Source organism: Crocodylus siamensis, chromosome 1, assembly GCF_052110815.1.
Source record: "Crocodylus siamensis isolate JL-2025a chromosome 1, ASM5211081v1, whole genome shotgun sequence".
Taxonomy (NCBI): Eukaryota; Metazoa; Chordata; order Crocodylia; family Crocodylidae; genus Crocodylus; species Crocodylus siamensis.
In genome coordinates, this window is record NC_143395.1 from 205,102,488 (window position 1) to 205,127,649 (window position 25,162).

General features: G+C 45.1%; 1 protein-coding gene across 5 annotated transcripts in view; it reads left to right on the plus strand.

The window, feature by feature from the left end:
• Positions 1-25,162, plus strand: part of NPHP1 (nephrocystin 1) — a 65,668-nt gene that overhangs the window by 6,013 nt on the left and 34,493 nt on the right. For 4 of the 5 annotated variants that reach the window (XM_090053363.1, XM_090053389.1, XM_090053380.1 and 1 more), the window contains exons 5-14: positions 1,460-1,649; positions 2,947-3,048; positions 4,241-4,344; positions 7,171-7,213; positions 7,731-7,815; positions 8,942-9,036; positions 10,120-10,248; positions 17,870-17,944; positions 20,206-20,316; positions 22,476-22,558. In XM_090053363.1, the coding sequence (XP_089909489.1) occupies positions 1,460-1,649; positions 2,947-3,048; positions 4,241-4,344; positions 7,171-7,213; positions 7,731-7,815; positions 8,942-9,036; positions 10,120-10,248; positions 17,870-17,944; positions 20,206-20,316; positions 22,476-22,558 (1,017 nt within the window). The remainder of the gene's footprint in view (positions 1-1,459; positions 1,650-2,946; positions 3,049-4,240; positions 4,345-7,170; positions 7,214-7,730; positions 7,816-8,941; positions 9,037-10,119; positions 10,249-17,869; positions 17,945-20,205; positions 20,317-22,475; positions 22,559-25,162) is intronic. The other variant, XM_090053372.1, reaches the window with a different exon arrangement.

Here is a 25,162-nt window from a genome sequence, read left to right on the forward strand (position 1 = left end):
CCTTTTGGGGCTGGGGAGACAGCAGCTGTTTGTAGTCTGGTAGCTGCTGAGAGCTACTGGTCCTGGGCTGCTCCCAGCAGGGCTTACAGCATCCCAGCTGCCTGCTGGGGGCAGCCCGGGCTCCGTACCGGCGCGTGCAAGCGCACCTCGGAACCGGCAGTGGGGGAGAGGCTTGAGGCAGCGCAACCCCGGTCCCTCCCCTGCTCCCAGCACGGAGCTCATGTCTGGGCTGCAGAGCCCGGCACAGCTAGTTGTAACCAGCCTGGGCTCTGGGCAGCTGCAGCAGGCAGGCTGCAAACAGCTGGGCCGAGCTCTGCAGCTCTGGCATCAGCTCCATGCTGGTGGCAACTATGCGCGCACCTCGGGGCGGGCTGTGCTGCACTGCTGTCTGCCCCAAGGTGCACGCGCAGTTACTACCAGCATTAAGCTGGTGCCGGAGCTGTGGAGCTCGGCACAGCTGTTTGCAGCCTGCTTGCTGGAGCTGCACACAGCCTAGGCTGGCTACAAACAGCTACACGGGCGTCTGGAGCCCAATCACCAGCTCTGTGCTGGGAACGGGTTGCGCTGCCTCAGGCCTCTCGCCCACCGCTGGCAGCCTCCAGGCTGCAGCTGGCCGCGGCTATCTGTAGCTGCTGCCAATCATGGAGCCCGGGCTGCTTGCAGCCTCCCAGCCGCTTTCTGGGAGCAGCCCAGACTCCGTCGCTGGTAGCAGCTACCCAGAGTGGGCTGGCTGTGGCGTGCCAAGCAAAATGGCCTTGCGTGCACATGTGCCGGGAGTTGCCGACTCCTGCTTTAGAGAAACCCTTTCTTTTCTGTGACCCTTTTGAATTGCTGCTTCTTGCATTTGCTAGATGGTGAAACAGTGAAGGTGCTGCTACCATAAACACAAAGGCAGCAGCACAGCAGCAAAAGATGCTGAAGAAAGTTTCTAAGGTCCCTGGAAGCTGGAGCCCTTTGGGCATTCAGGTGGGAATTTAGGTCCAAGAGTTGTAAGGTAATAAAACACACAAAAGGTCAGACCTATCTGAAACATGAGGAGGGTCATAGGCATAGATATTATAAGCTGGTAGGTGTTTTGCAGGTGAATGGGCAACAATGGTTGCTGAAGAAGCACAATTCTTGTAAGGGAAATGCTTTGTTGACTGCAACTAACTGAAAGGTTAATGTGACTGAAGGTTGATGTCCAAAGTTGAATGTTACCATCTGAAGCTGGGAAAAAGTATACAGGCTGCAGTCCACAAAATGAAGGGTTCAAATGTGTTCATGGTTTGGGAATTTCTTCCTAGCCTACTTGGAGTGTTGAGACTTAGGAATGAGAATCCTGCTTTGATGTAACTTCCCTTCAGAGAAGCAAAGTTACAGAGAAGATTGTTCCCATTGCTATGCGCTGTAGACAGTTCTGGAAAGAAGCCATTAAAATAAGCAGTTAAAATAAATATGATGTATCGTTCTTGTTTAGCGATAGAGAATGTCAAAGTGGTCATCACATAGAACAGGAAAATGAGGAAGAGGAAGAGGATGATGAAGAAGAAAGTAGTGAGGAGGAAGATGAGGTGGAAGATGATGAATTCGAAAATCAGCCAACTATTGAAGAATGTATTACTGTTGGTGATTTTGATGCTCAACAGGAAGGAGATCTCTCATTTAAGGTAAACGTATGTTTGCAAGTATTACAAAACAGGTTCCAGGCTGTTTCTCACACTTGCAGCACTGCACTAAGATGATGACTAATCACCTCTCAAGCCACAAGCCATGTTCCCTGCAGGAGTCAGAAAACAATTCTTTTTTCAATAATTGGAGGGTGTTGCTTTTCTTTTTGAGTTAGGGTGGAACATCTGGGCATCTCGTATCTAATCCATTCTCTGCCATGGTAGGGCCATGGCATGTAGGATGCAAATAGGCACTAGCTTATTTTAATTAATGTTAAAGCGTCACAAAACACTGCTCTTTAGCTAATGTGCATTAAAATAAGCTAATGCTCATTTCTCTAGTACTGTACAATGGAGGTACTAGGTTTAATGCGCATTACCTAAAGGGCAATTATAAACATGTAGATGCACCCACTGCCTGTGGAAAACAACAGTTTAGTGTCTTCAAAACAAAAATACTTAAGTTAAGTCATTGGGCTCAATTAGGGGTGTCTGGATAAAGTGTGATGCTCTGTATGTTATACAGGAGGTCAGATTAATTGGTGTAATATCCCCTTTAGTGTTAATACATTTTTCAAAAAATGCCTTTATAGTGTTTAGTACTCAGAATGGTCATAAAGCACAGTTTGGCTGGATGCCCCAGACCTTTCTTTAAAGAGATCCAGGAAATCACTGCCTTCTACTAAGGGGGGAGCATGTCCTATCTTCTCAGTTTGTGTTCTTTATATGAAATATAACCTCAGAAAAATTTCTCCTCTTGAGCTGCTTTGATGTTGGGCTACCTCTAATCACTTCTTTGCACCTATAATTTTTTTACATCAGATTCAAGTTTCATGTCTTCATCTTTGCATAAATATTGACTCTTTCCACACCTCTTAATTGTTTGTCCTTGGTACTGCTTTTATTTCCATTAACAGCTCTTGTCATTGTGCCTTTCATGTTGCCATTATGCCCAGGGTCACTCATTCTTATCTTGTGATGATTCTTTCATCTTGCTTTAATTGTCAGTATTCCCCACATTCTTTCTATAGGTCTCTTTAATAAAGTTCTGTATAACCTCCCTTACCTGGATTGCCGCACTTTGTTTTATCTTACTTTGGAAGCTACTTGTGTGCTCCAGTGTTCTAAAAATGATTAATATCTCATTGCAAATGTTGTGATGGAGCTCTTTCACCCCTACCATGAGAAGAATTTGGCCAATAGCTGTTTCAGGAGTAATTGTTAAATATTTATGTATTAATGTATTCGTGTCTTTTCTCTGTCTCTTCCACCCCGCCTCCAATCTCCAATGCTGAAGAAAAGTGAAGTTTTGCTCATTCTTGACAAAAATCCTGATGGTTGGTGGATGGCAGAAAACTCCAAAGGAGAGAGAGGCCTTGTTCCTAAAACCTATCTCGCTGTTAGTATGCTGCTACCTTCTTTCATTCATTTACACAACCATTATGTAATGGGTGTGTATATGTCTGTACCTGTCTGCAGATAGTCACTAAAACATTTCTCTCTTGTTATACAAAAATGAGCTGTACTGATGTTACATTCTTTTGTAAATAAAAGCAGCATCTTGAATACTTGAAATATGTTCTTGGACATAAAGGGGCATCTGTGAACGCTTGGTAGTGCTAATGCATATTTCATATAATGAACCTAAGGAACACTTGCAAAGGCTACTTTTAAACTTATATTGTAAAATTTTGGTCCATCTGAAGTCTGACCTAGATGCATTCATGGCATACATATACATATGCTGGCCAAATTAATGATGTGCAATCATGATGCAAAAGTATGAGTGTATAGTTCAGATGATGGGGAGCTGCTGCCCTCCCTCTCTACCTACCCCCAGCCCTGCTGGGAGGCAGTGGCATGGGGTGGTGGGTGATGGTGCTCTGTCTCCACTTGCCCACCCATGTGTACCCCCTAGCCCCTTTTCAAGTACCCCTGAGGGTACATGTACTCCTGGTTGACAACCACTGCTCTACACACATCCAGCAATATAAGGCACATCCAGCGATATAAGGCACCATTACAGCTTAGGGAGTCCCAAGTGTATGTCTTATGGCTGTTCTCAGCATCTCTGGGGTGTGCTGTCAGGACCTCTGTGAGTTTTCTATCCAGTTGCTGGACTTGGGCAGTTGTAGACCAGGAGCTGGTGAGTAGGCAGGTCTTGTTTTTCACGCACACATGGCAGGAGGCACCATAGACATGGTCTGACTTTTGTACCCTGTTGCATTATACTGGTGGTTCTGTCCTGTAAAAAAAACCCTGCAGTGCATGGCAAAGAGCTAAGGTTACTTTTTGCCTGAGGAACAGGTGAATTTTCCCTTCCCAAGATGTCTATTTTGTATATGATCTCTTTTGCTCACATGATAAGTGGGAGAATTTTGCCGCTGTAAGAATTTTAATATTCCTATATGTAGCAGCTGAGATATTTTAGTATCCATATCTATGTCCCATAGATGTCTGTGTTTCTACTCACTGAGCAGAAAATATCCGCTTCTAGGTATTAGCAAACGCTGTGATGAGAGTACAGACTATTCTTAAAAAATGAACTAGGAAGTATATGAAATGCTTGACAATCTGCATGTTCATTACAGGTCTACAAGAAAGAGGGACTAGGGCAAGAGCCAAGTGAAGAGGAAACTGATGATGACATCGAGGTAGTAGATGAAACAGCAGATGGAACCAAAATTAAAGAAAGGTAATGTGGGACAGCCCTGGAGAAGATGAAACAAAACAATCTCCGTCTCCCTAAATTAGGTGATAAATTATTTAAAATTCGAATGCCCTTGGTTGATCTGAGCCAATTGCTTTTTTTCATACAGGAACCAGATAAGCTTGTTATGTGGGTTTCCATTTTGAACTTGCATGATTTTACTTTTCAGTCATTTCTTCCCTTTTTTTTCACCTCATAAAACCAAAGAGCTCATATAACATCATAATGAATACTCCATGAACTGTATTAGTTATGTGTTTCCAGGTGGATTTGTCAAAAGCATATTGTGTCAATATAGGGGTGGGCAATTATTTTGGGCGGAGGGCCGCTTACCCAGTTTGGGCAGGCTGTCAAGGGCCGTATCCCTGGGTAGCCCTGCCGTGTGATGGGTACCCCACCCCTTGAGAGGTGCCCTGCCTACTGGTCACCATCTTGGGACTGATGTCCCAGGGCCAGCACTGGTGGGGCCCAGAGTGGGGCACAGGCTGGCAAGGGTCTGTGGAGCTGGGCTGGGCTGCACCAGCAGGGAGAGGGGGGAGCTGGCCTGGTTCCATAGAGCCCCTGCCAGCCGGGACCCCGTGCTCCTGCTACCCTGTTCTGGGTCCCATCAGCACTGGCCCCAGACACTGATGCTCCCACTGGCTCCCCACCTGCTCACACCCAGCCCCATAGTACAGGTGGGGGGCAGTGCTCAGCCCCAACCCCTGCTCACCATCAGGGAAAAAGCTAGTGCTGAGCATGGGGAAAAGTGGCCCCTCGCCTGCCCCATGGCCGGTGCTCCCTGCTGTAGCCTCTCGCAGCCCACACAGGGCTGTCTGGAACAGGCATAAGCAGCCTCATGCAGGCTGCAGGTGGCTGCAGTGCAGGGTACAGGTCATGGGGTGGATGAGGGGCCACTTTTCCCCATGCTCAGCACCAGCTTGTAACCTGCCCCACTGCCAGCCTGGCAGTGGGGCAGGTTACAAGGTGGTGCTGAGTGCTCTGGGGGCAGAAACCAGCCCCTCCCCACCGCATGCCTGGCGCCCTGTGCTGCAGCCTCTCTCAGTCTGCCTGGGGCCGCGTATTCCTGCTCTGGACAGCCCTGCGTGGGCTGCAAGCGCCTGCAGCGTGGGGCGCCGTCCATGGGTTAGGCGAGGGGCTGCTTTTCTCTGCACAGGGAAGGAGCCCGGGGAAAAGCTGAGTGTGGGGGCAGGGGCATTGGGCATGGTGGGGGAGGGGCCGTTTCCCTGCTTCTTCCTTGCCTGGGGTCCCCCCGACTTACCTGAGCTTCCAGCTCCAGGGCAGCCACATGCTCCCAGCTGAGAAACCCCGGCTGGGGCTTCCGGCTGGGGGACAGCCCCACAGTTGTTGGAGCCCACTGGGCTTCCCCTGGGTCCTACTGCCCTTGGTTCCTGCATTTTTGACAGGAACCAAGGGCAGAGAAATATTAATTTTTTACATTTTTTTAGGGGCCTCATGGGCCGGAAAGAATAGCGTCGCGAACCATATTTTGCCCACCCCTGTGCTAATATGATCCTGATTTTCTGTTCCAACAGAATAATGGGTCCTGTTGGTGGGGGAAGCAGTGAATGTGGTGGGAAAACAGTGGATGTCATATTGAACTTTATTACATATTTTGACACCGTCTTCAACTGCATTTGTATAAGTAAACCAAGGAAAATACAATGGGGTGGGTGCATAATTGTTTGGATAGTTAGCCCAGAGAGGTCATCAACAGTTCAATGTCAAACTGGGAAGAGGGATCAAGTGAGGATTCCCATGGGTCTGTCATGGGTCTGATGCTGTTCAGCATCTTCACTAATTACTCGGAGGTTAGAGTTGAGAGTAATCTTACTAAATTGGTAGATGACACCAATGTGGGAGGAGTAGTTAGGGTAGGCTTAAGGTTCAAAATAACCTTGATAAATTGTAAAACAAATAAAATACAATTCAAGAAAGGAAAGTACGACCTACTGCCCTTGGAAAGAAACAAGCAAGATTCATGAAATGCAAAATGGTAAATGAGTGGCTAGGTTGCAGCACTAGAAAAGCTTCTGGGGGTCATGATGGATCACAGGCTGTATATAAGTTCACATAATATCATTGCAAAAAAAAGACAAATAAATCCAAGTGTGCTAGTAAAGGGAGTGTCGTATGCAAATCACATAAAGTGATTATTATTCATTTTATTTAGGAGAGGTGCAGTCTCATTGGGTGTGCTATAACTTGTTTTGGGTACAGTACATCTAGAACCTAGCCAAGTTGGAAAGCAGACAGCAACAAAATGATTAACAATCTAGAAAACATGACACAGAAAAATTGGAACAAGGGGGATTGTTTAATCTAGAGGTCAGAATACTGAAGGGAGACTTTCTCAATTTTCACATACAAAAAGGGTAGCAAACATTTTGTTTTACTGCCAGTAGACATAGGTAACAAGAATTAAAAGGTTTAAATTGCAATAAGGGAGAATTAAATTGGATATTAGGGAGAACTGTCTTAGGGTCATTAAACATTTGAACAGATTATTGAGAGAGGTTGTGCAATCTCTGTCCTTGGAAATTTTAAAGCACAATTTAGAGAGGCACTTGTCTGAAATGGTTTATGCCAAGATGATCATACCATGAGGTTGGACTGGATGACCTGAGATCCCCTCCAACCTTATTTTTCTGTGATTCTTTGTTAATGAACGTACCTGCTCAGTGTGCTAGAGCCCACCATTTAGAGATAAATTATTGTTTTACCTATAACAACTATTTTGACTGTTAATTCTGTATCATTTGGTATTATTTTACTTTCTGATATTCTCTGATTTTTCCATCCTACTTCCAGAACTGATTCTCACTGGAGTGCTCTTAGAAAAGCTATCAGAGAGGTAGGTATATTTTGTGTGATATTGCCTTAATGAATCATTATATTCACTAATTACTATTTGGATTTGATATTATGGTACAGTATAGTACTTTTTGTTAGCAAGGAAGGGACTTGGAAGTTCGTTGTTTTTAGTGAAGCAAAGTGAGCGAGCGCTTTGGGGATTAGCACTAGGACACATGCTAAATAAATGCATAATAAATTAGTGTATCTAGTTTTTTTCCATTAGTGCTACTCAGTCAACTCTTGTTCCAAGAATGTGGTTAATTTGCTATTGTACTGTGCTATGTTGATTTTCTCTAACATGAACTCTGTTCTGATAGTGAAGTATGAGCTTGTGTGAGGTGAGTCTTACGATGCTAAGGGGCCAAAATAGCTCCTAGGATAAATTTAGGGAGGGGAGAAGTAAGTGAAGCTCAAGATCTGTGTTCACGTTTGTGACTGATTCCTCAGACAGTTGAAAATTAGGATAGTTGGTAGTTAATGGAAATAGCAGCTGCTAAAAATTCTGTTTTGAATAGAACGATGCCATTGATGTATTGGCAACCATCGGGGCTGTTCCTTCAGGGTTCCGACCATCAACACTATCCCAGTTGTTTGAAGAAGGTAAGATTTTCTTACAGTAATTGCATTGGAAGATTCATGAAAATTAGCGATGAGTATATGATCTGTTTAGAACAGTCTAGGTTTCCTATTGTTGAATTGTTTTTGGAACAGTAGAGTGTGCTACATTTTCTTGGTTAATCTCTTCATTCAACTGGATGAATGCTGCCCCTATGAAGTCAGTGGCAAAACTTGCATTGACTTCAATGATTTCACCCCTAAAAGGGGAGAAATCTCGTAGACAGTTCCTACAGATCACAGGTATCAAACATACACTGTGCACAGGCTAGATCTGACCCATGGAGCTGCCCTTTCTGGCCTGCCAGTCTACCACTGAGCCACCAGAAGCTGGGGGCATAGCCAGGGGGAGCAGCCTGCCACAGAATCCAGGCCCCTTGGACCCCAGTGGATGTGACAGTTGGCAGGAGGAGGGTGCGTGAGAGCTCTCTAGCCACTGAGCCTGTTGCTACTGCCATGGCACCACCTGCTGCCTTGTGCTGGAGCTGGTGCTATGTGCATCATGCCCTATGCCAGAGCTAGAGCTGTTGCCACAGCAGCACAGGGCACATAGGAGCTCCAGCATGGGACACAAAACCAGAGCTGCACCAGACGTTCCTTGCCAGAGCTATCACTGCATAGGCCAGAGCTCCTTATTCCCAAGTCTAGATCTAGCTTGCAAAGAGCCTTGTGGTCTAGATCCAGCCCAGAGCACAAAATGAGTTTGACATACCTTAAAACTACATCCAGTCAATAACTTTGCACTGATGTAATGATATGCTAGTGACATGTTGTGCAGTATTTATGCTTTCTAAACAAACACTGGAGGCCGTGTGCTCTTTTTCTTCTTACTTTTCATCCCTAATTTCTCATTACCATTCCAAAAAAAAATGGATGTCCAAATATTTGTCCAAAGAGAACCAGTTGCAAAGGGAGCTTCCAGGATGTTGATAGCAATATTTTCTTAGTTTCCTTTTTAATTTATTTTGTACTAAGTAATAAATGTTCTCCACCCATAGCACCTGTATTGACTAACTGGTTGTTTCCATTGGAAAAAAATCCAATACCAAATTTATTCATGGATGGAGAGTGGAGAAAGAAGGGCAAATAATAAGTCATTGCCTTCTTTTAGGGAATGAGTTTCGAGCCAGTTACTTCCTACAGCCTGAACTTACTACTTCCCAACTGGCTTTCAAAGACTTAGTGTGGAACACTGAAAAAGGCACAGTAAGTAATTAATACTAATTGATACTATTAGCTCTATAAATAGTGTCCCCTTTTCAGGTTATAGTTTTTGGATTATAGCAGAGGTGTTACACCGTGCAGGCAGCAGCAATGATGGCAGCAGCTCTAGCTGGTACTCAAATCCAAGATGAGCATTTTTTTTTCCCCATTTCCCTATAAAATATGGTACTTTCCCCAAATCTTTGCTTACTCCTGACCAGTGGGAGAGTCTTCAGCTTCCTGCATTAAATTAGCTTGCATCTTCCTCATTATAGATATGAAGTATGATGACATGTTATGCTTGTTATATAATAATACGAACTGCACCAACCCTTCCAGCATATGCTTGACGCAGGGTATTCTCATTCCTGCCTTATGTGAGGATATGCAGGAGGCCATAGGCCCCTAGTTACATATTCAAGATGGAAAATCCATGGAAAGTCATTAAGTTTTGGCCCGAATTTTGTGTGGCTCCCTGCAGAATTCTGGAAAGGTGAGTGGGGTGGAATGGGTGCATCCAGCCCAGTACAGAATAGTGGATAAGACTTTGGGTGTTAGTAGTTATTAAAAACATGTATACATTGTATGAATAAACAGCCTATCTACACCAATAACTGTCACTTGATAGCACATTTTGTTGGGCCTGTTTAGATCACTTTTTATAACCATATTCCAACTAAATTGAGGGAGGTAAAATATAGCTGTTTTTAGGCCAGATCCTTGTAGATCCTACCCATCCTTCAAACTGTTCCCATGTTTAGTATTAATTGTCATCTTTGTTGTGGACTGCTACTTATTAAGCAGTCTGAGCAGAAAGGCCAAGAAAAAAATAGCATAGCATGAAGATTAAAATATATTCTTGTCTCCTCCTGGGGGTTCCTTAAAGTAGAGATGAGGTGTTCTGGGGGAGCTTCAGAACTGGTACTCATGCTGTATCTATAGATAGAAGAATCTGGTTTCTAAGGCTTCCACTATGGTGCTTTTCATCTTTTACTCATTAAATTATAAAATGGAAAATTATACCATTGTCAAGAACAACATGTAATTTAGCTTTTGGTTTTTTCTTTTGTTTTGTTTATGATTTAGATTCAACCAAGACCAACTCGAATATCATTGATTATAACTTTATGGAGCTGTAAAATGATTCCTCTTCCTGGAGTGAGCATACAGGTTCTCAGTAGACATGTCCGACTCTGTCTTTTTGATGGTAATAGGGTGAGTTTCTTTACTTAAAAAAAAGAAAGATACTAATTTCCCCAAAAGAGAGGTATTGAAACACGATTGCCCAAATCTTATTTTGCCTCTAAGAAATACTGCTTGGGTGCCCAAAAACTACCTAAGTCACTAAACTAATCCTGTTCCAACCTGTGCTGTAGTCTGTAACCCCCTCACCTTCTCTCCACAAGCCCTCAATGCAAATCTGAAAAAAAAAAGAAAACCCTAGAAAAGCAAGCCCACACCAGGCTCTCAAAACAGTACATGATCCTCAGGGTACCCAGCATTTTTGGACCCCTCTGGTGTCACCATGACCAGTTCTTCGTCTGTTTGGGCATACTTACCACCCCCTTTTGGGGCTTCTCCAGGGTGAGCATAAAATCACCCTCCAATTTTTGTATCCCCTTCCCAGGGCCCTCCAAGGTGCAAAAAAAAGTGACCAAGGAAAAGGAGAAAAAAAAAGAGGAGGTTCTAAGTACTTCCTTGGCACTTGCTTCCTCATTCTGGGTCGATAGAAGTCCCTCCTTTCAGGCATCAGTTTTCCTGGCTGGAGGGGCTTCTGCCCCTGCCTCCCTGCAAGACTGTGTTTCCCTCCATCACCTCAGCAAGTTTCTCCACTGTAGCCTGGGGAGAGTTCATATTTCACTCATCCATGGCTGCCTGCTCAGCTGACCTGGCTTCCCACTCCCTGATTGCTGGTCTGCTCAATCTCTTGCTCTTCTCTCCCTGCTGGATCCTGAAGCTGACTGTGCTTTGGAAGTCTAAGCCCCTGACCCAGGGCCTGGCCTCATCCCTTATCTGGGTGCCTGCTCCCCCTCTCTAGTGCCAGCTTTTTACCCCACTCCTGTCCAACTGGGGCTGCCCTCAACAGCTGGGGTCTTCTCTGCCCCCTGTGTGATGGTCGAGTCCCTCCTTACAGGTAATTACCCCCCTTTTCTGGGCTACAAGGCCTTAAAGGGACCCCCACTGCCTTTCTTTCCTTGGCCTCCCTCTTTGTAACAGGGCTAGGATCTCCTGTTACACTTTGTGATCCCTGTAACTAGTTGGGTATATGAAAGGGATTTTTAAACGTAAAGTGATCACATTTTGCAAACTGAGGCCTATCTTGATAAGTAATACTATTTCAAAAGTGTTCAAGTAGTGTTGGAAGTTAAGTTTCATTTTCAAAAGTTCCTCAAACACTTAGGAGCCCAAGTTCCACTGAAAGTCAGATACTTTTGAAATTATCTGGTATCCCTCATTTCCTAATCTGTGCAACCCATTTTATAAGTCTGAATGTACCCCAGATAGAAGTGTAATGAGAAGCATGTATCATTTTTACAGGTGCTGTTTAGAATGAAACAGTGTAAACAACTTTTAAAAAATAATATTGAAAAAAGTGTTAGGCATAAATAGGTTCTTTTCTTAAAAATGGAGCTTTCTGAAAACTTGGGCTGATGGTAGTAACAATATAATTCAGTGACATTCACCATATTTTCTCACATACAACACACCTTTCTCCCCAAAACCCCCTCCCCCCTGCCAAAATTAGTGTGTTTTAAGCAGGGAAGCAGAACAGGATATACTGTGCATACCATGCAGCTGCAGAGATGATTGCCAAGATGGCAGAGTCCTGTGTTAACCCTCTCACAGTCACAGCTATTGGCTGGGTAGTATAACTGATGTCTGAAGCAGCAAATGAACTGTTGGCAGTATCTTGATGAGGCTTGTGATGTGGAAACAACAGTTTATTTATAGAACTTATGTAAAGAACTACTTACAGTAATGAAATGCTACTGCCCTTCCGGGGGGTCTTTTCCTCTTGGACAGGTCCTTTTGGAAACATAGTGTGGCATCCCAGGAGACAGTCTGGATGAGGTAGCTAGTATCAGGAACTTCCTTGTGCCACACTTCCTAGATGCCCTGAGTTCCCAGGAGGGCCTATTCAGTGTCTCACAGTCTACCCTGACTTTGGAAAAATCTTTTTTTCTATGTTCTGCCTTCCATTAAGATTCATAGAAAATTAGTGTTGGAAGGGACCTCAGGAGGTCATCTAGGAAATCTTCAAGAGGAGACTGGACAGTCACCTCATTGGGGTTGCCTGATCCTCAGTTGTCTTTCCTGCCTAGTGTAGGGGGGGCTGGACCCAATGATCTTGCGAAGTCCCTTCCAGCCCCTTACAATCTATGAATCTAATCCGGTGGTTCTCAGCCCTTTTTCTACTGGGACCTATTTGCAAATATCCATTGCCTATCCTGACCCACACCCCTCCGGCCCTGCCCCCAGTTCCCTGCCCCCCCCAGCTGCCCCTCTCTCATTTGGGTGGGAGCATGGTGGCTGCAACAGCTCTGTCTCATACGGGGGACAGTGGAGTGAGTCCAGCACTAGCATGGGCTGGAGGGAGGAGGAGAGACCTGGGGCACCCTCTCTGCCCTGGGCTGGGGATGCTGCACCACACCAGGAAGCCTCGTCATGGCCCCTCCCAACCCCCGAGGAGTGTCTCCTGGCTGCCCCACCCCTGTAAGCACAGGCATTGGCCCTGGCCTCTTCCCCTGCCGGAAGGTGCCTTCCTGCTGCCCATCTGTCGTGCCACAGCTCACAACCCTTTGAAATATTCTAGCAGCCCACTTTTGGGTCTTGACACACAGGCTGAGAAATACTGATCTAGTCCAACCACCTGCTCAAAGCAGGACCATCCCCAGCTAGATCATCCTAGTCAAGGCTTTGTCTACCCAAGTGTTAAAAACCTCCAACGATGGAGAGTCCACAGCCTATCTGGGTAACCTGTTCTAGTGTTTTACTACCCTTCTACTGAGAAAATTCTTCCTAATATCTAACCTAAACTTCCCTTGCTGAAACTCAACACAGTTGCTCCTTGTTCTGTCATCTGCCACCAATGAGAACAGTTTAGCTCTGTTCTTGTAACCATCCTTCAGGTAGCTGAAGGCTGGTTTTAACTCGCCTCTCAAGTCTTCTCTTCTCTAGACTAAATAAGCCCAGTTCTCACAGCCTGTCCTCATAAGCCATGTGCATATAAGTTACGTGCCCCCAGCCCCCTCACCGATTTTGTTGCCCTCCGCCGGACTTTCTCCAATTTGTCCACATCCTTTCTGTAGTGGGGAGCCCAAAACTGAACACAGGACTCCAGATGTGGCCTCACCAGTGCTGGTTAGAGGGAATAATCATTTCCCTTGACATGCTGGCAACACTTCTACCAATGCAGCCCAGTATGCTGTTAGCCTTCTTGGCAACAACAGCACACTTGTTGGCTCATATTCAGCTTATTGTCCACTGTAACCTCCAGGTCCTTTTCTACAGAGCTGCTGCCCAACCAGTCAGCCGCCAGCATGTATTGGTGCATGGGATTGTTCTATCCTAAGTGCAGGACTTTGCACTTGCACTTGAACCTTATGAAATTTCTTTTGGCCCAATCCTCCAATTAGTCTAGGTCACTCTGAATCCTAGCCCTACCATCCAGCCTATCTACTACTTCCCCCAGCTTGGTGTCATCTGCAAACTTGCTGAGGGTGCAGTCTATGCTGTCTTCCAGGTCAATGAAGATATTAAACAAAGCTGGCCCCAGGACCGATGCCTGGGGCACTCCACTTGGTACTGGCTGCGGACTAGACTTCAAGCCATTGGTTAATACCCTCTGAGCCTGATGCTGCAGTCAGTTTTCTATCCACCTGAGAGTCCATTCATCCAGCCCGTGCTTCCTTAGCTTGCCTGCAAGAATGTTGTGGGAGACTGTATCAATAGCCTTGCTAAAATCATTGTACACCATGTCCTCCAGTCTTCTCATTGTAGAAGGCAATCAGGTTGGCTGGGCATGACTTGCCCTTGGTGAATCCATGCTGACTGTTCTGAATCCCCTTCTTCTCCTTAAAATGCTTAGAAATAGATTCCTTGAAGCTCTGCTCCATGATTTTTCCAGGGACTGAGGTGAGGCTCACTGGTCTATAGTTTCCTGAATCCTCCTGTTTCCCTTTTTTAAATATGGGCACTATGTTTTCCTTTTTCCAGTCATTTGGGATCTCTCCTGATCACCATGAGTTTCCAAAGATGATGGCCAGCGGCTCTGCAATCTGATCAGCTAACTCTCTCAGCACCCTTGGATGTATCCTGTCTGGCCCCGTGGACTTGTATATGTCCAGATTTTCTAAATAGTCCCTAACCTGTTCTTTCGCCACTGTTGGCTGCTCACCTTCTCCCCAATGGTGCTGCCTGGTGCACCAGTCTGGGACCTTGCCTGTGAAGATGGAGGTGAAAAAGGTATTGATGCCTTTTCTGCATCATCTCTCACTAGGTTGTCTCCCTCATTCAGTAAGGGACCCACATGTTCCCTGATTTTCCTCTTGTTACTGACATACTTGTAGAAACCCGTCTTTTAACCCTTCACGTCCCTTACTAGCTGCAACTCCAATTGTGCTTTGGCCTTCCTGACTTCATCCCTGCATGCTTGAGCTATACTCTTATACTCCTCCCTAGTTATTTTCCAGGTTTCCACTTCTTATAAGCTTCCTTTTTGTGATTCGGTTTACTGAAGCGTTCCCTGCTAGGCCAAGCTGGTCTTCTGCCATATTTGCTTGTCTTCCTGCACTTTGGGATTATTTGTTCCTATGCCCTCAGTAAGTCTTCTTTAAAGTACAGCCAGCTCTTTTGGACTCCTCTCCCTATCAGACTCCCTATCAAAGTCTGCTTTTCTGAAGTCTGGGGCCCTTACTCTGCTGTTCTCCATCCTTCCTTTCCTCAGGATCCTGAACTCAGTCAACCCGTGGTTGCTGCTGCCACAGTTGCTATCTACTACTACATTCCCCACCTGTTTGTGAGCAGCAGGTCAAGAAGAGCATGGCACCTACTTGGCCGCTCCAGCACTTGTACCAGAAAGTTGTCCCCAACACTCTCCAAAACCTTCCTGGATTGCCTGTGTACTGCTATATTGCCCTCCCAGCAGATGTCAGGGTGATTGAAGTCCCCCATGAGAACCAGGGCCTGTGATCAGGAAACTTCCACCAGCTGTTTGAAGAAAGCCTCATCCACCACTTCCTTCTGGTCTGGTAGTCTATAGCAGACTCACCACAACATCACCCTTGCTGCTTTCCCTTCTGATCCTAACCCAGAGACTTTTGACAGGCCTAGCTCCAGTTTAATACTGGAGTTCTGAGCAATCATATGGCTCTTTATGTAAAAGTACAGCTCCTCCTTTTCTCCCCTGCTTGTCCTTCCTGGTTAGTTTATGCACATCAGTGACAGTGTTCCAGTCATGTGAGCTATCCCACCAAGTCTCTGTTATTGCAGTCACATCATAATGCCGTTACTGTGCAAGGACATCCAGTTCTTCCTGCTTGTTTCCCAGGCTCTGTGCATTCATGTACAGGCACCTGAGGTAACTAGTAGATTGTCCTGGTTTCTCAGGAAGAATGAGAACACCTCTCCTGCTGCCCCTTCCTGCTTGCTCTTCCTCCAGGTCACCCGCTTCCCCATGTGTCTCAGGGCTTTGGTCTCCATCTCCCAGTGAACCTAGTTTTAATGCCCTCCTCACTAGGTTAGCCAGCATGTCTGCAAAGATGCTCTTCCTTCTCTTCATCAGGTGAATCCCATCTCTTCCTCACAGTCCTCCTTGGAATATCATCTTGTGGTCAAAGAAGCCAAAGCCCTGCTGCCAACACTACCTGCACAGCCATGGAATTGATCTTCAGGATGCACCTGCTCCTGCCCAGGCCTTTTCCCTTGACTGGAAGGATCAAAGAGAACACCACCTGAACCCCCATCCCTTTCACCCTTGCACCCAGACCCCTGTAGTCCTTTTTCATCTGCTCAGGGTCTCCCCTGGCAGTATGATCGGTGCCCACATGAGGTAGTAGTCAGGGGGCCACATGAGTCTCTGTAATCTCTCTGTGGCATCTTGGATTCAGGCTCTGGGCAAGTAGCAGACTTCCCTAGACAACAAGTGAGGCCAGCAGATGGATCCCTCTAACCCCTGCAGAAGGGAGTCTCCAACCACTACCACCCATCGCTTCTTGGTGACAATGATCTCAGTTCTTTCCAACTCGAGGAGGCCTGGCCTGTCCCCCTCCTCTAATAGAACATGCTCCTTGTCCTCTGTTGCTAGAACTTCATATCTATTCTCCAGACGAACTGTTGCAGGTGGAGATGAAGGTTTTTGCTTGCTGACAGAGGTCACAAGCTCCCAGCTTCCACCTTCCTGAGAGTCCATGTCCTCTCCCTTCTGTAGTGCTGCTTTTGGCAGTTTTTCCTCCACAGCCCTGGAGGTCTCCTCCAACATCGAATCAATTAACTCCCCATGGCAGAAGATGCTTCAGAACCTCCCCACCTCCTCCTGTAGCTCTCTTACCTGTTCCCTGAGAGACACCATCTGGAGGCACTGCTCACACCACAGGCACTCCCTCACTTGGCCATCACTGGAAATAACATGCAAGCCACAGTCTCCACAGCGCCCAACCTGGACCTGGGTGGAAGCCTCAATGGTGGGCAGTCCTTCCTGGACAGAAACCTCACAGGTACAAGCAGAGGCAACGGCAGTGGCTTTGACATTATGATGTCCTCCAGCCATTTCCCTGGGACTCCTAATCTGCCTCTTTTCTCTTACAGCCCTTCTTCCGAGCATATTCCTTAGCAAACTTGCCTGGAAGCTGGCCTGTTTACTGTTCCTTGGTCCCAAAGGGTTCCTTTTCCCTAGTTCCTCACACCAAGATAAAAGGCTATCCCCTCAAAGGGTGGGGGGCAAACTGTTCTGCAAACCAAGCAGCAAACTGCTTTCCCTGTTTGCTGCCCCTGTTTGCTGGCTGCCTGGTTGCTTGGAGAGTCTCCTTTCTATACCTTGCTGGGTCTGGACTGGGTCCAGCTCCTTGTTAGAGCTTCTGTCAGGCCCAGGCTGCAATCACTCAGCTAGCAACACTCTCAGCTTTTTAGAGCATATGCACCAAACACCCACAGCCCACAAAACAAGCACTCAGCAAGCCAAAGCCACAGGCAGCTCACTTCCCTTCCCTGTGCAGGATCTGATACCTGGTGCTTGGCTTTTCTCCCCCTTTTTCTTCTTGCTCCCAGCAAACAGCCTACAAGCTGCATGCCCTGTTTGCTGCCCCTGTTTGTTGGCCTCCCTCTGAAGGTTCGTGTTTATTGGCCTCCTCCTGAAGGTTCATGTTTTATTTGGTGGTGTGTTATATGCAAGAAAATACAGTATTTAAAGAACTGGGAAAACTTACACCATTGTATCTATAACTGTAGTAGAAGTTTCCTAAATCCAGATTAATAAAAAACATACAACCCAGAATTTAAAAAAAATTAAAGATCTGTTATAATCTGCCACCTCTGCAAAGTCTTTAGGCTTCAGAGGGCCTTTTTTCTCAGTACTCAGACTTTTAGAAAAGTTCTTTCTGAAGCTACTGCTAGATATGCCAGAGGATTGCTAGAGAATGCTGTGCTTTGTGGGCTATTCTTCCTTCGTGGTCCGTGTAGGGTATCCCAGCAGTAATCTTCAACCATGCTGTGAGGAAAGGGCAGCCATGCTGTGATCATAGTGCAGAATGTTGAGTTGACCTCACATAATGTGTTTGTAAGAGCTAAGTGATTTTCTAAGAAACCTTGTTTTTTAACATAATTTCCTATCTTGTTTTAGGTACTGAGTAACATTCATACGGTTAGAGCAATGTGGCAACCTAAAAATCCTAAATCATGGACTTTTTCCCCACGGGTAGGTATATAAATTGGAGACGGGGTATGTATATGTATCGGCTTCATTTAATATAGCATGCTTAGAAGTTGTCAGCTAATAGGGTCATCTGATGTTTAGTGTTCTAACATAAAGTAATGTGTGAAAATGGTAAAACTTGGGTGAATTTATAGAGGAGTTACCTAAGCATTTAGCCCTCAAAAGGAGAGTTCCTCAACTAAGAAGGGCTTTATCTTGCAATTGCTGGCTATTGAGTATATACCTATAGTAATCCCAGAGTGCCTGTAGTAATCCTAAAGGCTGCGTTCAGCTGTGCAGGGGTGTGCACTTGCAGCAGGAAAAATAGCAACACAAATTTGTGCCACTACTTTTTGCTGCAGCACACACCCTTTCCCATGCATTTTGGCGAGGGACAAATTGTCCCACTTCAGGCAAACTGCCCTTGCCCATGTCCTCCCAGCTTCCAGCATGCTGGAGGAGCTGGGACATATCTGCAAGAGTGGAGACACTCTGGACAGAAGCCAGAGCATCTCCCTGGACGCCTGAGCCTGTGTCTTCTGGTGCACAGTCCTGTTGTGTACACTGTACTGCTGTTTTTGTGGCACTTCTTTTGCTCCCCGGACATCCTTGTAGCATATTTTGGCCTTGCGCTGCTAACTTTGAGTGCAGGGCACATTTTAACATTCCCTGCATGTAATTTGTGATGCCAGAAAGAGGTTTGCAGCACCACAAACCATATGTGCTAGCATATCTGGACATGGCCAAAGAGTTCATTTTGACAAAACACTATGGGTGTTTATAGAGGCAGGGGGAGGGGGCTTTAATTAGCAAGCTGTGCTATTTAAAAGCACCTGATTGTCATATGTATCAGTGTTCTTGCATTGAAAAAATGACAGCAGGGCACTTTGAACTAAAGCTTGTTCGACAAGGTTTAGTTCAAAGTGCCCCACCGCTATTTTTCGGCACGGGGACACTGATACACATGATGCTGGAGGCTGTTGGAGTGCATTAATTTGCACACTTAGCAAACCTGATTAATCGAATCTGCTCTGACATGCTGGATTTACAGCATGTCGAAACAGCCTCCCTGCAGTTGTGTATGTGCCCTGTTAAGGTCGCTTTGCAGGCCTGGACTGCAGAACAATCTCTCCATTGGCTCAGTTAAATCATGATTGTGACCACACCCTTTGGTTAACAGATTTGACACAGGGAACTTTATGTTGAATTTGGGGAATTAGGGATGTGGTGATGACATGTGTAACACTCTGCCCCATAGGTTTCAAAACCTTTTCAGAGGTAGATAAACAATGTAATTCCTAGTAAAGTGGCAGGTAAAGAAATAGATCCAGAGAAGAAACAGTCCTAGGTGAGTCACAAGTTCAGTAAATTACATTCAGTAAAGGCCTGCGATTTTATCATCTCAGATTTTAATTTATTAACTGAACAGGACTGGGTTATGTCAGTATGTAGAAGGGAAAGCATCAAGAAGCTCAGGTGAGACAGCGTTGGTCATACAAGCGCTGGTGGTACTCTTAGATTTGATTCCATATTGAACTGGTAATGGAAGGAAAAAACTGCTTCTGGCTTTATTCTGTCATTGCAATTGTGAACTTTCTCTGGGGTTTCATTCTCCCTGGCTTAGGCTTTGCTTCTCCCTTAGACCAGATCTGGCCCACAAAGGGATTGGATCTGTCTCAGGAATATCTGATCTGATCTTCATTTTTACTAGGGGCATACCAGTTCCTAGCCATTTGATCCACTCTGCATTTTGCTAATGCAATAACAGTTGCCTGAAGCACCTTCAGCCAGCTGCTACAGCCCACAAGGAGGGCTGCTCTTCCTTGTTGTAGCATCTGCTCACGGTTGCTGGAGTGGACAGAGGGGAGTGGTGGCCCACGGCACTGACCAGATTGCAACCTTACAGCCCATGTTTGTAGAAGGTTGCTGACCCCTGCCTTAGATCAATATACATTGCTAAAGGGCTGTCATTTTAACCCAGGGAGGGCTATGTCTACATTATGAAAGATGTTCTGTCATTTGAAAAAATGATATAAGATTTTTATGATAGGATTTACATTTTCAAGATAGCTGCGTTTTATGGAAAGCTAGAGAATGAGGGCATATTTTTGTCTTTAAATGGATGGTTCATAGTTAAAGGAAAGTGCTGAATAATTATATTGGGTCTAGGGTTTTATTTAGAAGGCATACCCTGTTTAGACACCTTTAAAAATGAGAAGTTTGAAGAACGTTATTTGCTGCTTATTTTAATTTTAATTTTTTAGGTAACTGGCATTTTACCCGGTTTGCTTGATGGTGATTGTTTTGTCAGGTCCAACTCTTCGTCTCCAGACATCGGTATATTATTTGAACTTGGCATCACTTATATACGCAATGTAAGCATATGGTTTCAAAACTAACTGTTATATAGAAGGTCCTTTATATATGTATTTATACCATATAAATATGGCAACTACCATAAATCCTAAGTCATTATTCTCAGAATCTCGGCTTCAAGCTATAGCACCAGAACTGGAATTGCTTACTTGCTTAATTTTCTTTTACTTACCTCAAGGATGATTAGATTTTGTTTTGGGAGGAGAAGGTGATTTTTGTTGTGTGTTTGGTGACTTTAGGAATAATCAAGCATTTAGAAATCAAAACTGTTTGTTTGTTTTTATGACAGGCCATCAGAAAGGTTTACCAGTGCTGGAAGCATTTTGATTGGTTTGCCAAAGGTCTGATATATTTGGTAATTATTAAGGGCCAATTTCCCACAATTCTGGGTACCAGGTTACTTTCCTCATTGCTGGCACAACCAGTAGTCTATTAGTTGATCTATTTGAGTTTAATCTTTTATGTGGTTTGAAAGATGGAATTCCAGTCTGTTTCAGATGTTACAAAGTATTAGTTTCAAGCTCCATTTTGTCATATTTGACTGAGTAGAATAACAATTGATATGCAGAAAGCCAGTTATCAGAAGGCCTGAGAGCTCGTGAGCTGTGAAATATAGATATCATAACACTACTGGTAAGCTAAGATTTCTAGATTTCATTTATTGTGCTTTATGAAATCATGGTTTTTAACAATCACTTGTCTCTTTGTCTACCTTTAGTGTCTGACATTAGGTCAAGATTCAATATTCTGAGTTCCAAATGAATACTGTACTCCATCTGTTGAGTCACTACATTAATCTTGAATTTTTTTCTTACGAGAGGTATAACTTCATTCCCTAGGTCTAAAAGAATTGTATATCTAAATACATTAGCTCTGTTTCTTTTGGTAATTGATCAAGGAGTGTTTAGCAAAGAATGGGGAACAACAGCCTTTATGTTGTTTGTCTTGTGAGGATTCCACAAAGCGTAACTTTTTTGCGGACTGTATGTGGTTTGTTAATAACAAAGTACCTAGCTTTTCTTGTACGTTGCTTTTTTCACCTGTCAGTTTCAAGCTACCTATGAAGGTCTTTATTTGCATTATACATGTGGAGCAACTAAGGCACAAGTCAGTGAAGTGATGTCCTCAAGGTCATCCAGCATGTTTGTGCTGATCTGGAATCCTCATCCATTGCTCTATCCACTAAGAAATACTGTCCCATTACTACAAGTAAAGCATCCTAAAACTTATTGTCACTGATGACATGAAACTGCTATGCACTGATAGGAGGGTTCAGGTTGTTTTCTTTCCTCTCAGAACATAACTAAAGGTTTTTTGGAGGCATTTTATTTATGCTTTCCCTTATTTGCAAATGCCTGGGTTTTTTTACGATTAATCTTAAATTTGCATTCTTGGCTTCTAAATCTTTATTAATTTGGAACATGTTTTCTAAGGGTTTTCAATTTCAGTTCTGGGTTTTTTTTATTATTTCTTGTTTGTTTTTTTGGTTTGGTAATATTGAAAGACTGTTGGAAGTGATTTAAAGAGCAGCGTAGAGCTTTAGTTTGGGGCACAAAATTGACCAGGTTTTCATGTGCAGTTGTGATGATAGGCCCACAGACTTCTAATTCCAATTTATTTTTTGTTTTATTGGACTTACTGTATTGTTGTGATGTTAGATCGTGTGCGCACACAGCGCTTACAGGTGTGTACTCAGAATGCTCGGACAAAAAACTCTCCAAAAATATTGTTTGCAGTATCAAATCTGTTGATATTAGCAAAATGTGTTTGTGTGTTTCTAGAGAAGAGGTTGGTGACCCAAGGAGCCATTTCATTTGGATGTGGGGCTTCAAGGGCATTTGGTAGGGAAGGGGGGGAGGAGGCCTTCAACAGCTGTTGCTTTGCCATGCCCCTAGGGGAAGAAGCACTGGCTATGGATACTCCCTGTGTTGTTGTGGGGAGAAGCACCATCAGTGGCTGGGTCCTAGCACCCACCCATCTGCCTGCCTCTGACCCAAAATGGGTCACTCTGGCCTGCAGCCAAAAAAACCTGCTGACCACCATTCTAATCTTTAAAGTTTTAAGGGAAATCTTTTACTTGTGCTTCCATAAAATGCCACTCATAAGTTTTCTTGTTTTACCTGGCTTGAGTGAGTTTTTTTTATTTTTCACTTTCTAGTCAACTGGTGAAAGAGGAGAGTTAAGCTGTGGTTGGACATTTTTAAAACTATTTGACTCGAGTGGAATTCCAGTTTCTTCCAAGTAAGTTGGCTGTATTTTCTTTTTGATCCGAGTATGATTAATGTTTTGCTTTTATCTTTTTTTTTAGTCCCATACCTTCACTGACATTTTATGTAAAATTCCTGCTGCAGGGTTATTATGAACACTGAAATCTGAAATGTAGCTATTGGGATTCCAATAGTCGAGTGTCATGAAACTTCTTTTCAGAATGTTCTTATCCTCATTTCCCAGTCCCTCAAATGCCAAGGTTATGCATTCAGATATTGGAAATGTAGGTTTAGTTTGCCCATGAATAACACTGTTTTAAATGTTCATTTCCAAGATGAAGTTTCTTCCTTACATTGCTAAGAATACATTAGATTCAGTGGGAAAATATGAAAAGACAATTTATGAGACACTGATTATGCTTTTTTGATTTGTTTTTTGCATTTCTCACCTGACTCTGAACAGTGAAAATCAGTTAGTTCAATGCAGTATGTAGTTTCTTAATGCATTTGTGCTTGGACTTGAATGTGGCAGGGTAGTACTATTATTATTTTTTAAAATCTTGTTTTCATTAGCATGTTAAAGTATAGAAATTATATCTTTTATTAAACCACCTGCATGATATCACCCACACGAATATTTGCCTTTTGTGTATTTCCTGGACAATCACAGCAACAACATCACCTGAACACTACCAAAGTTTGGAAACACAAAAAGGAATGAAGTATGGGTTAGATGAACGGACTATAAGATGGATAGAAAACTGCCTGGATCGTCAGGTTCAAAGGGCAGTAATCAGTGTCTTGATGTCTAATTGGCAGCTGGTATCAAGTGGAGTGCCCCAGGGTTAGTCCTGGAGCTGGTTGTATTCAGTATCTTCACCAGTATCTGGATGGAAGGTAGATCATCTAGTCCGACCCCCTGCCTTAGCAGGAAAGAGCACCGGGGTCAGATGACCCCGGCAAGGTGCTCATCTAACTTCCTTTTAAAAATCCCCAGGCTCGGAGCCTGCACCACTTCCCCTGGAAGCTGGTTCCAGGCCCTAGCCACCCTGACTGTGAAGTAGCGCCTCCTAATATCTAATCTAAACTTACCCTCCGCCAGTTTGTGACCGTTATTCCTGGTCACTCCTGGCAGCGCACGGGGGAACAGACTCCCCCAATACCTGCTGATCCCCCCTGACCAGTTTGTAGCAGGCCACAAGGTCCCCCCTTAGCCTTCTCTTGGGGGAGTAGTAGATTCTAGTGCACCCACATCCCCCCACATCTTAGTGTCATCAGCAAACTTGAACAGGGTGCTTTCTACCCCCTCATCCAAGTCACTGATGAAGATGTTGAACAGTGCAGGCCCGAGGACCGAGCCCTGCGGAACCCCACTGCCCACATCCTTCCAGGTCGAGAAGAACCCATCCACTACCACCCTCTGGGTGCGGCCCTCCAACCAGTTGGCGACCCATTTGACCGTGTGGGCATCGACACCACAGTCTCTCAGCTTTTTGATGAGGACAGGGTGAGAGACAGTGTCGAAAGCCTTCCGGAAGTCCAAAAAGACTACATCCACAGCAACCCCTGCGTCTAATGATTTGGTGACCTGATCGTAAAAGGCCACCAGGTTGGTCTGACAAGACCTGCCACTGATAAACCCATGTTGGTTGCCCCTGAGCATGCATTCCCCCGCAAGGCCCTCCTGGATGTGTGCCAGGATAATTTTTTCAAAGAGCTTACCCGGGATTGAGGTCAGACTAACTGGCCTGTAATTTCCCGGGTCCTCTTTTTTTCCCTTTTTGAAGATAGGGACCACATTGGCCCTCTTCCAGTCCTCCGGCACCTCGCCAGAGCACCACGAGTGCTCATAGAGCCGTGCCAGGGGTCCCGCAATGACCTCAGCCAGTTCCTGTAGAACCCTAGGGTGAAGATCGTCCGGACCAGCGGACTTGAACACGTCCAGCTTCTCCAGAAGTACCCTAACTAACTCCTCGCTAACCCTTGGCCCAGGCGTGTCTCTCTCGGGGCCCGAGGGGGGCCCAGCAGGGAGGTGGCTGAACTGGTCCCTACTTAGGAAGACAGAGGCAAAGAAATCGTTAAATATGTTAGCTTTGTCATCTGGCGTGATGACTAAGTTGCCCATCGTGTCCTGCAGGGGCCCCACATTACCCGGGACCCTCTTTTTACCCCCTATGTATTTGAAGAAGGACTTCTTATTGTCCTTAATCCGGGAAGCTAGTCCTATCTCCAACTCTGCCTTGGCCCTCCTGACTGCCCCCCTACATCCTCGGGCGACTATAACATAGTCCTTCTTGGCGATGACCCCATCTCTCCATTGGGTATATGCCTCCCTTTTAGCAAGGAGACATTCCCGGATGCTCTTAGTGAGCCATGGGGGTTTATGTGCCCTCCTGCTCCCTTTGACCCTTGTTGGGATTACCTCCCTTTGGGCATGGAGGATCGTCTCCTTAAGGAGCAACCACTCACCTTCGACATCTGATTCCCTTCCCCTCTGGGTCCTCAGCGCTTCCCCAACTATCCTCCTTAGCTTGTTGAAGTCAGCCCTCCTAAAGTCTAGGGCTGTTGCCTTGCTGCAGCCCTTTGCCACCTTACGCTGGATGGTGAATTCCAGCAAGCGATGATCACTGTCTCCCAG